At 38.9% G+C, this 11,950-nt stretch overlaps 2 protein-coding genes across 5 annotated transcripts; one reads left to right on the top strand and one right to left on the bottom strand.

Annotated features, from left to right (window-relative positions):
* The first annotated feature begins 344 nt into the window (after positions 1-344).
* LOC121799275 (CBL-interacting protein kinase 2-like) lies at positions 345-2,688 on the top strand. The gene is made up of 2 exons (XM_042198594.1): positions 345-489; positions 872-2,688. Exon 2 carries the CDS (start codon positions 1,196-1,198, stop codon positions 2,546-2,548), a length of 1,353 nt encoding a protein of 450 aa, XP_042054528.1. The 5' UTR covers positions 345-489; positions 872-1,195; the 3' UTR covers positions 2,549-2,688.
* Positions 2,689-3,386: 698 nt separating this feature from the next.
* Positions 3,387-7,970, bottom strand: LOC121799272. 4 transcript variants are annotated; one of them, XR_006050233.1, is made up of 5 exons: positions 7,839-7,970; positions 6,006-7,696; positions 4,742-5,733; positions 4,198-4,415; positions 3,555-3,699 (listed from the first exon to the last, which is right to left on the bottom strand). XR_006050233.1 is itself a non-coding variant. In XM_042198592.1 (4 exons), exons 2-4 carry the CDS (start codon positions 7,494-7,496, stop codon positions 3,582-3,584), a joined length of 2,601 nt encoding a protein of 866 aa, XP_042054526.1. In that variant the 5' UTR covers positions 7,497-7,696; positions 7,839-7,970; the 3' UTR covers positions 3,387-3,581. The 4 variants fall into 4 exon arrangements, 1 of the variants encoding a protein (XP_042054526.1); XR_006050232.1 differs by lacking the exon at positions 4,198-4,415 and adding an exon at positions 4,019-4,127; XR_006050234.1 differs by lacking the exon at positions 3,555-3,699 and adding an exon at positions 4,019-4,127.
* Positions 7,971-11,950: the final 3,980 nt, after the last annotated feature.

Below are 11,950 nucleotides of genomic sequence, written 5' to 3'. Positions count from 1 at the left end.
ATCACTTTTTTTTTTCTAGATCTCTCATACTTTACTAATATCTCATTAAAACCCGTGCCCCAAAACCTCTATTTTTATGGGACGGAATATATTTTTTTGTCTCACTCTAACGGGCAAATAGTTGATCGAAAGGGTAATTTTGTAAAAGGAGGTAGAAGGTCCTGTGGTGTAAACTGCTCTGGCATATTACCACAAAACAGAGCATATATAGAATATACTCCTATTTCAGAATATTATTTAGAAAAAGGTAGTCGTAACCGACTAGTGACGACTCTTCTCGAATTTGGTTTCAAATAATAATCATTAGACTTAATACTTTTATTTAGTTAATAGTCTAATAATGATTAGGTGTATACTCGGAGTTGGTATATTTAACACTCGCATCCTAATTTCTTCTCACACTAAAACCAAACCAAACCAATCCACTCACCTCTTTCTTGAATCAATTGCCCTACGTCTCTTCCCACCCTGGTTTTCCAATTGAAAGAGGTACCTGAATTTGCAGATTAATTCGTTTCCTGTTATTTTCTTGCTATTTTTTGGTGTGTTGTTTCAAAGATTCTTTTTTTATTCTGTTTATCAGATCCATTCACGGTTTATGATTCTGGGATTTCCCTTTTTTAGGGTTCTTGAATTACTGTATGTGTGTTTTTTATATGTGAACAAACTCACATTAAAGATTGAATTTTTAAGCTTTGGTCTTGTTGAATTATTGTATGTATGTTTTTGATATGTGGAACTAACTCACACCAAAGATTGTATTTTTAAGCTTTGATTTTGTTGAATCTAATAGATTGGTGAAAAAATAGTTTTACAAAATTGGTTTTATACTCTTCATGAATTCTAATCATATGATTTGTGATTATTTCAGGTAGGATTGTTCCTATCTAAGGTTAATTATACTTGAAATATTTCATCACTCAGTATTCTCTAGTTGAAGAAAAAAGACCGGGGAATGCTGAAAGATGTGTCTTCCGGCGAGACAGTCTTTCTCCATCTTTGATGAGGTGGAAGCTCTATCCGAGCCGCCCTTCTTTGTCTTCGATGAGATTGGTCAGTTAAGTCCTCCTTCCGTCTATATCTTCTGTGAGAAGGCAAAGCTTGCTAGGCATTGTTATGATGATGTTTGTGAAGACGAAGACGGTTGAGTTGTTGCTTTCTTGAAGTTTAGTTTGTAAAGTAGGTGTTGAGTCGAATGGATAATAAAGGAGGTGTCTTGATGCAAAGGTATGAGTTTGGGAAGTTGCTCGGGCAAGGTACCTTTGCGAAGGTCTACCACGCGAGGGATGTCAAGAACGGTGAAAGTGTGGCCATTAAAGTGATTGACAAAGAGAAGATTGTCAAGGTTGGGATGGTGGAACAGATCAAGAGAGAGATTTCTGTGATGAAACTTGTTAGGCATCCGAACGTTGTGCAGCTTTACGAGGTTATGGCCACCAAGGGGAAGATCTATTTCGTAATGGAGCATGTAAGAGGAGGCGAGCTTTTCAACAAGGTGACGAAGGGGAAGATGAAAGAGGATGCTGCGAGGAAACTTTTTCAACAGCTGATCAGTGCTGTTGATTTCTGCCATAGTAGGGGTGTTTATCACCGGGATCTGAAGCCTGAGAACTTACTGCTGGATGAACACGGGAACTTGAAAATCTCTGACTTTGGATTGAGTGCTCTAGCGGAAACAAGGCAGCAAGACGGGCTGCTTCACACAATGTGTGGAACACCTGCCTACGTTGCACCTGAGGTCATCAGCAGACGAGGGTATGATGGTGCAAAGGCCGACATATGGTCTTGTGGTGTGATCTTATTTGTGTTGCTATCCGGTCATCTTCCATTCCAGGATTCGAACTTGATGGAGATGTACAGGAAAATTGGCAAGGCGGAGTTCAAATATCCGAACTGGATCCCACCTGATGCGCGTAGGCTGATTTCCAAGATTTTGTGTCCAAATCCGAACACAAGGATCTCCATATCCAAGATCATGGAGAATTCTTGGTTTCGTAAAGGTCTGAAATCAAGATCCTTGAAACACGCTGCTGCTGACCCAAGCGGATGCACCAACAACACGAAAAAAGCAATTCTTGATATAGACACGAAGTCTGAACCCGTGAATCTGAATGCCTTTGAAATAATCTCCCTCTCGGCTGGATTCGACCTCTCTGGCTTGTTCGAGGGCGCTGAGCAGAAGAAAGAGATCAAGTTCACGTCCAACAAGACAGCCAAGATCATCACCTCGAAGCTAGAGGAAGTAGCCACGCGTCTGAAGCTGAAGATGATGAAGAAGGATGGAGGACGTCTCAAATTTGAAGGATCGAGGGAAGGGAGAAAAGGGGCGCTGTCCATTGATGCAGAGATCTTTGAGGTTGCCCCGAACTTTCATTTGGTCGAAATGAAGAAGGCGAACGGAGACACGTTGGAGTTTCAGAAGGTGGTGAAGAAAGAGATGAGGCCATCTCTGAAGGATATTGTTTGGACATGGCAAGGGGAGGAGCCTTCACCACCACACCAAACTGGGCAAGCAGAGTTTCAGACATGTCAAGATTCACAAGCCTAGCTTTTATTTTTTATGATTGTCATCGTATTCGTTAGGCAAGATTTGAATTCCATCTGATTTGTTAGGCATTTGTATGACATTGTTATATCCTATGGAGTTATTCTGACATTTGTTAGGAATAAAGAGCTTGTTAATTTTAACAGTTGGTTAGTAGGATCTTCTTAAGTGGTGTATAACTAAGTGATATACTATTTCACAACTAGACAATCAAAATTCAAACACTACCACGATCCCAATCCAAATATATTTCAAAATTCTATAACTCCATCCGCCCCATAATAATAGATGTCTAACTTTCCTTTTTAGTTTTGTCCCATAAAAAGATGTCTTTTCTCACTCTCACATTAATATAAATATATTCTCTTTTCACCTAACACACAAAACATCTCCTAAAATCTCGCATATTCTCCAAATGTGTCATCTATTATGGGACAGAGGGAATACTAAATTTTCTCACGAGCACTAATTACTTAAACCAAGGTGATCAAGCTTCTCCCTCTTTCTCCAAAAGAAAAAGAACCTACACTAGTTTATTATAAGGATCTCTCCATCCATCCCATAAAAATAGATCATATTTTCTTTTTTATCCGTTACATACATAGTCCATTTCCATTTACGACAACCTTTTTTTCTCTTTTACTTAATCATTTATGGACCCCATAATCCACTACATAATTTCAACTACTTTTTCTCATTCTCTTATTTTACCAATTATAAATTAAAAACACATGTCAACCCTAAATGACCTGTTTTTATGAGAGGTAGGGAGTATATAACAAGTCCAACTAGAAAAACATATAAATTGAAGTAATTATACCTGGAAACGCCCGCATGCATATATGATCACAAGTTTTTTTTTTCTAAAATTAAAATCTCCCTTGTATAGAAAAGAAGGAAGATACAATTGGAATCCTGTATTATATAGATCTCCAGAAAAGAGGCTATTTGCCTCTTCACACAGGAGGAATTCGAGTCCACAAAGAGCCTATTTGTCTTTCATTGTTCCTTCTTTTTCTTTTGTCCTTTCCTATCTCTACTCGTACGACCAAAGAGACTGTACATCCGGCGGTGAGTAGAGGCCTCCGATGTGAGGCCTATTCGTAGGAGAGCTTCCAACATTTTCTCGTGAACCCGCCACTGTCCAGTCTTTTCTGCAAACACAAACACCACAGCAAAAATGAGACATTGCTTTTTCAAACGACATACGCATACAGTCGATGCAACTACCTCCAATTTATACAAATGAATTTGAAGAATATCTGTAACAGAAGGCTAAACTTGACCTAAAGAACCATTTTACAGCCCTAATCAGTTTCTGCTATGGCACAAGAGACTGCAATATCCAATCGAAAATGAGAATTCTTAACAAGACCAATTATAATGCTCCACTATTAACTGCCCTTGCAATGAATTCATTTTTTATAGGAAAATGATCCATCAGAAAACCAGCTGATAGTTAGCTTTGCGTACATTTCTTAATTGTGAAGTTGAGCTTTGGGGCCTCCATGTGCATTATGATACTTGAGGCACATAACAATTTCACATTCAGTTGGACAATGTTGATATACAGTAGGTCCACCTGAATGAGAAATAGCGCATCACAAAAAGTTCACACAGTTAGGCTGAGGGTTCACAAAGTTCACACTAACTTTGTTCATAGCATTCATGGCACATAGATACCCCAAAATCTGAACCTATCAAGTTCACACAGTTAGGCTGGGGGTTTTTCATAGCCCATAGTACATCATGGACATGTCGATTTCTCATGCACTCGACAACTACAATACAGAGCACCAGTAGAGAAGTATCAACTCAATTCCAATCCTACTCCAACTTCCATCATGACTCTGACCTATAAAAGACATCCCTAAAAGAAAAAAAATAAGGCATAATTAGGAGGGCCAAATTCTCCAAATGAGCAAGCAAAAGAAGAATGCAGTCTTCGGCCAACTATTCCTAGAATAGCTATATCTTTCTGACGAGTGTCAGATGTCGTTGATGATCCAATTCAAATATACGAATAAACACATATCACTCCCAAAATTAGACATGTGAAGTAAGACACACATAGCAATATCTATTAAGATAATGTGTGGCACCCATCCAGTAAATTTCTCTATAACTGATTATGCCGTACCAGGAAACAGAAACCAAGAGAAAAGTAGGCAATATAATTCAGCATATTATGCTTACCTAGTCCAACAACTAGAAGCAGGAACGTCAAATTGATGGTTAGCAGGAGGTCCGCTAGTATTTCCATAAATTAGGCCATTCTGAAGCATTTCCCCATTAGGCTTCATTGCAGCTTGATTATCAGAAGTTTGTCCAAATAAAGTTCTTGGCAACCACGGACCATCAGAAATTGGCGGCCCGGATGTATTGATTATTCCACCATTTTGAGAATTCCCAAATAGAACATGCTGGGGAGGATGAGGTCCAGAAGAGGTTTGTTCATCCTTCTTGAACAGTGAAGCCATAGTTTTATGAGGTACATGACGCATATTATCTTCCTTGTTCAACAAGTTCATCTCTGGATGCAAATGCCAGTTGATAGGCCCACCAACCAAACCAAGACCATCCTGAACAAGAGGAGAGCTATTCCACATCTGCCAGGTGCCATTGCCATTTAAGCCATTGGAGCTATCCTCTGAAACACGTGACCGCGATAATGGAGACTCTATTGGCGATGGCTTGGTAACTTTGGAATGTGCAGATTTAGTCTTCACTGCACATGGTTTTTCCATTCCAGTATCGACAAAACCCAGATCCAGCTGAAAGCTATCGAGTGATTCAGAAACTGGTCCAAGCAAGGATATTGGATCTGGAACATAACAGGGGTCTTCAAAGATCTCTGTCTCCTCTAGCAGAAATTGATGTTGTTTATCTGCCCTTTTAGGTTGAATAGGTTCGGAAGATAATGGAAGAACTGTACTGCTAGTACTCGATTCAAAGGGAAATGATGGTAGACTAAACGGAGACTGCAGCCCAAAATCGATAGGATTGTCAACTGATTTTGTTGGGGGAGGGTTACCAGAAAAGGGGGTGTTCTGAACTTCTGCTTTATGATTCCCGGTTGGTCTGCTTATAACATTCGTGTTGGAGGGGGCACTAACAGGTGGTGAACGTGCAAATAGTTGCTGCCACGACTTTTTAGGAGCTGTACTTGGTTTATGTTCAATGAGCACCTGTAGAAGAATCAGTTGCATAAATGAGAATTTCATGTCAAACAATATGTCAACTAAGCTGATAATGACTGCCTCACAATCTCTCTACAAGCTCAAAATTTCAGTTTCCCAGAACATCAAACAACTGATTCGTAAAACTTTTGACAGGTCATACATACGTCACTGAATGCAGTTAGCGTTCAACAGCATATCCACCCATCAACTAAGCCCAAACCTCCCAAAAAAACACAGTAAACAAAAGAAAAGCAAACTTAACATGTGAAGCAACTTACCGGGCGGTTAGAACCCTTATCATCTACATGTACAGTTGGTCTACCAGAAGCCTGGTCAGGTTGTACTGTTTCTTTTCTATATGCAACAGTTTGAGCATTTTCTAGCAATGGGCTTGGTTTCAGTTCTCTCAAAACAATTGGCATGTTAGTATTCTTTCCAAAAAAACCACCTCTGGTAAATGCTCTAGAAGAAGAAAAAAATGTGCCCTTCATGCGATCCAAATATCTTGTTCCAGCATTCCCTCGGTTATGACTGCCTGCTGCAGCACCCTTAAATCCATGCCCCAGTTCTGTACCATGAGCTTTCATACTTTCAGGTGTACTTCTCTGTTGGTCCCGTCTATCACTGTCACTCCTCTTGTTATTGTCACTTTCTTTGCCGACTCGCTTCTCCAACTCCTCAACATCAGAGTTGCTTTTACTTGATCCTCTGTCTTTCTCCTTCCTTCTTTCCTGGTGCTTTCTTTCGGATTCTTTTCTACTATCTCTTTCCTTAGCTCGGGGAGACCCCTTACTGCGATCTTTTTCAGCTTCCAGTTTCTCATCTCGTAATCTCCTCTGTTCTTCAACTAGTCTTGCGACCTCTTCGCGCTGCTTTCTTTCCTCCTCTTCCAGTAGCTCCTTCTCTAATCTAGCATGCCTCTTCTCCTCAGCTTTTCTTCGAGCTTTCTCTCCTCTACTCTCCTGACCGTTCCCTCCATTTTCGCTTTGATTATCGAGCATTCCTCTGCGTTCTGAATCAGATGATGTATCATCACTGGATGAACTAACCCTAAAAATCTTTCTCCAAATCCACATGATGCTCAATAAAAAAGCAGTTAATATTTTGCAAGCAAAAATAAAAACACGAGAATAAGATTTTTCAGCCAGACAATGATCATCATCCCCTCCAAATAAGCCGACACCAATGCCATTCCTCTTCCGGTTCGACTTGCCCGCAAAAGGCCCCACAACCCAATTACCGTTCTCCAGCCAGTCCTGCCCACATATCCACCCATTGTCCGACCAATTCTTCCCATTCAATATCTTCCCACCTTTGCCAACGAGATCCTTCAATATCCCTGAATTACCCATTCCTGGAGAGACAGGCAAATCCAGAACCGGCCTCTTTGAAATATGGCCACAATAAGAGCACATGAACTTGCTCCCACCGGGATTCTGATCCCGATACGCTGTTAAGCAATTCCTACACCTCCGGGTGGCAGTCTTCCTCAACTTTTGCCTTTCAATAGCCTCAAACCTTTTCCTCTCCCTAAGCCTATCATTCCTCCTGACCCTCCACGCTGACAACTGAGGCATGAGAACCTCGTACCAGAAAAGTGTTACCAACAGTACTAACAAGCAAGCAAGCCTCGGCGACGTGATTTCAAATCGGAACGCCGGAGGCAAGAGCTGCGACAGAGCCCATAGCCCAATCAGTGGTATTACTAGCCATGGCAACATGGTAGCAATCCTCCGCGACCACTTCTGAATCACGCAAAGTATACACATTATCCTCCTCAACCCACGCCTCTCTTCCCCAGTCTTCAACGCAATGAAAGAATATCAATCAATCAATCAATCGCAACTTCAAATAATCCCCCAACTTCCCCAACCACTAACACAAAACCCTAGAAACTCAGAAATGCTTCAAATGCAACCGATTTCAGCAATTCCTCCAAACGCTAGCGACGCAATTTACGTGTAACCACCTGATTAAAAAAATTAGCAGATAAACAATCATGTTTTTCGGAATTTTTATACCCTAAATGACACGAAACGAATAAAAATCAATCACAATTAAAAATTTGAGAGAAAAACAACACAGCACGAGAAACGAACTACGGCGCGTACCAATGTTCCGGCCATCAGAAAAAAAAGAGGTTGGCGGCGAACTTCTCAGGCGATGATTTGATGATTTTGGATGAGAGAGAAAATATTTTTTATAGAGATAAGAGAGAGAAACATTTCAGGGAAGGGAAAATACTCATCGTATATATTCATGAGTCAGACCGGACATATTGAACCGGGTTATAGGCGTCAGCCCGTCGAGAGGAGTGATTCTCTGCGGGCCGCTTTGTGGTTAAGAAATGAAAGCCGATTCTCATTGGTCATTGACTAGCTTGGCTACTAAATTAGGAGTAAAATATTTCAAACTTAGGTTTTTATGAGTCTTCATTAGTACCTCCAAATGTACAATCATTAATTATCACAAAATATAAATTCAGCTTGGATGAGTAAATTGCTAAACATGGTAAATAATTTATAGAATAGGATGAGATTATCCTCTTGACTCTACAAATACTAGATTCTATCTCTCTTAATTTCACCGTTGTTAATTTTTGTTTAAAATTTAATGCACTAAATTAATATTTTTTATACACTTAATTATACATTTTCGATATTTTACATTTAAAATAAATTTATAGTCAATAAATAAGCTAATATATTACAAATTTACATGATAATTTACAAAAAAATTAAGTCTTCCAAATTTAATAGCATAAATAGGATCATGTTAAAATGCATATAGTATCTAATAAAAAACTAAGACTTATCCTACACCATTAGATCTTAAAATGAGTGGATGAGACTAAAGATCACGTATTTCAATAAATAGTAGATAAAATATCAATAAAATTATAAAATAGTCAATCTATAACATAATAATTTTCACAATTTTTTAATACCAACATAGTATATTACAAATATCAACATAATGACATGAAAATCTCAACACAAGTATCAAAAAATATCAATACAGATTTATTGATATTGTACATGCATTATATAGAGATTGTTTAATGCATTTATTGATATAAAATCTGATTATCAACATATACGAAAATTGAAACAAAAATTATAAAATTTCATCATCCAATTATCTTCGGAACATATGCAATTGAGATATCGTTAGAATCCTTATGAAATTACCTTTAATTTGATATATTTTTTACGAAAAATTAATTTAAATCGAATGAGCTATGTAAATTTCATATTTTAAGATGATTTTGGGGAGAAAGAAAGTGCTTAATTTAACTATCATATATAAGAAATTAAGACCAAATCTTAGTCATTAGATTAAGATATATAGTGGTTGAAATAATATGACGTGGATTATATTTTAAATTAAAAAAAATTATTAAATAAACTTAAAGGTTATTAATGTCAATTTTTATATGGTAGTTAAAATTAATCACTTTCTCTCTCCCTCAAAATAATCTTAAAATTTTAAATTTACATAACTCTCTTGATTTAAATTATTTTTTCATAAAAAAATATATCAAATTAAAGGTAATTTCACAGGTATTCTAACGAGATCCCAATTGCATATGTTCCGGCGATGATCGGATGATGAAATTTTATAATTTTTATTTCGTATATGTTGAGAAGCAAATTTTATATCAATAAATGCATCAAACATTCTCAATATAATGCATGTATAATATCAACAAACATGTGTTGATATTTTCTGGTATTTGTATTGAGATTATCATGTCACTGTTATTTGTAATATACTATATTGATATAAAAAAATCATAAAAATTATTATGTTATAACAGATTGACTGTTTCACCATTTTGTTGATATTTTATCTACTATTTATTGAAATACGTGAGCCAATAAAATTGTTGAATGTCATGTACTCCCTCCGTTCCGGCTAAGATGACACATTTCTTGGTCGGCACGGGATTTTAGGAGTTATTGGTTAAAGTGTTTAATTGGAGAGAGAAAAAGTGTGTGTAAGTATTAAAATAGAGAGAGAAAGAAAGATGAATATTTTAATAGGAGTGAGAAAATGTAACACCCCGAGTTTTCGTACACGGATTCGGAGTATAAAAAAAATGGATGAAGAGACGATTGGATTAAGGTGTAAGGAATTTCAAATTTAAGAACTACAATTGTTGGAAAATAGAAATTCCATGTAATCAAATGGAGTACTTTTGTTCATGATACAAAGGAGATATGTTACAACTTGTCAAATCTAAGGAGTACATAATCTAGGATTTGACTCTAGCTAGAAATAGTAATGAGATCTAGGAATGCCTTGGAGCATGATCTCTTCCCCTCTTCTCCTCTCGGTTGGGCAGCAACAGCAGCTGTAGGATTCATCTCCAAACCTGCAAGGAAAATTCACACACCACAAATAGGAATGAGAACAAAAAGGACCAAAGATCTTCTTCCCTATCTCTTTCTCCTTTCTCTTCCTCGTTTCCACAGCCGCAAAACTCCAAACCGCCAACCGAGACGCCTTGGACAGCCACCCCTGTGAAAGGAAATTTACACAAAATTAGAATGAGTTAAAGTACAAAAGGAAAGTCATGAGAGAAGGAGATATGATGAAAGAAGGCAAGGTCTTGAAGTAAGCAACACATAAGCTGCCAAAGGGACGATTTGGGGGCTGCCAAGGATCTCACCAAATGGGAATATAACCTTTTTGCACAAAGTCTCATGACCTCAGCAACAAGCACAATTTTTTCCACAAAGTCTCATGACCTCAGCAACAAGCACAAATAGAGGAACTGTTTGTCCCTTCACAAGAGCCGAGGAAGTAAGGGATTTTGCCAAGGGAGCAGCCCCAGAACTTACACCATTTTGGAGTAAACCACAATATCACAAAGCTTGGAAGCAAGCAAAGATCTTAGCCCAAAATAGGAAGCACAATTTACAAGGAGTAGGTCCTCCAAGGATTTCACCAATTTAGCATGATCACCTTTTTCATCAAACACAAAAGAGGGGATAACCTTTAGCTCAAAATAGAGCTCCAATGTCTGCCAAGAAATGCCACAAGGAGCCAAGGGCTCGGCTATAAATACCAGCCCACCACCACCTCCTTCCTCACACCTCTCTAAATTCACAAATCACAAGAAGTGCAGCAAGAGAGGAAGGAGTGGCAGCGAGCTTTAAGGGCAGTCCGGCGTTCGAAGGAATCATCAAGAAAGAGGTAAAACACTAGCACACCCTCTGCTTATGTTTCGGACATCATACTAGGCCCAAGAACTTAGAATCATAGGCGGCATGCTCACGTAGGGAAAATCATAGCAATAGAATCAACGAATAATCAGTTATCATAGCTACTGCCTTCAAGTAGAACGATAAAATCGGAATAATTAAAGGGAAAAGGGGAAGGAGGACTTAGCTTTAGGTTGAAGGGCTGTCCGACGAAGAGCTCGACGGAAGGAGTTGACGCGGGTGCCGACGTCGATAAGAGTCCGTCGCAGAAGAAGGGCGACGGCACGGGCTGCGAACGCAAGACAACGGAGGGAGCGAGCGAAGAACGACGAGGGGCGCACGGCGGAGGGAGCTGTTGCGCGGAGTAGAGTTCGGCACAAGAGCTGGCTCAGTACCTCGACCACTCCGCCGGCGGAATTGAACGGATGAGAGGATTTTGGCGGAGAAGGAACCTCTGCTGTTCTCGATCGATTTAGGGATTTTTGGATTTGAAAAAAAAGGGGGGGCGAGCTCCAGCGACGCCGGAGAGATAGCGAACTCGCCGGAGAAGAATTTGAGGGGCAAGAGAGAGATGGCCGAGAGCCTTGCTGCTGTTCTTCAATTAAGAATGGAAGAGAATTTGGGGAAGAATTTTACGATGGATGAAGAGGAGTATAATTTGAGGGGATGACTTTTATTTGGGTCATTTTATTTAATTAAAAGGAATTGGGCCTAGAATTGAATTAAGGGAACAAATGGGCTGACTCATTTAATTGATGAAATGGACCATGGGGTCATTTACTTAATTGAGATTTGGGCCGAGAGATTTTGTTGGATTGGGCTACTTAATTAAACTAGTAGACTTGGAAATTAAATATTGTTGGAGTGGAATTAATTTAAGGAATTGAGCTTGGAGCTTAATTATATTAATTCCCGAATAAATTATTGAGTTTCCGAAGATGGAAAATATTAAAGTTGAGACGTGAAGGGCTGACCGGCGTCGCCCCGCGACGCCATGGGCAACCTTAAGAAAA

The sequence above is a fragment of the Salvia splendens genome, chromosome 4 (genome assembly GCF_004379255.2).
Source record: "Salvia splendens isolate huo1 chromosome 4, SspV2, whole genome shotgun sequence".
NCBI classification, from domain to species: Eukaryota; Viridiplantae; Streptophyta; class Magnoliopsida; order Lamiales; family Lamiaceae; genus Salvia; species Salvia splendens.
Note: the sequence above shows the minus strand (reverse complement) of the source record. Positions and strands in the feature narration are given on the sequence as shown.

Bases quoted from the DNA above. Each gene is read 5' to 3' on its own strand.
- LOC121799275 (XM_042198594.1), top strand. From the start codon at position 1,196: ATGGATAATAAAGGAGGTGTCTTGATGCAAAGGTATGAGTTTGGGAAG.
- LOC121799272 (XM_042198592.1), bottom strand. From the start codon at position 7,496: ATGTGTATACTTTGCGTGATTCAGAAGTGGTCGCGGAGGATTGCTACC. The intron at 5,734-6,005 runs GTAAGTTGCTTC...ATTCTTCTACAG, and splicing joins ATAAGGGTTCTAACCGCCCG to GTGCTCATTGAACATAAACC. The intron at 3,700-4,741 runs GTAAGCATAATA...TTGTGTTTGCAG, and splicing joins GCTTCTAGTTGTTGGACTAG to AAAAGACTGGACAGTGGCGG.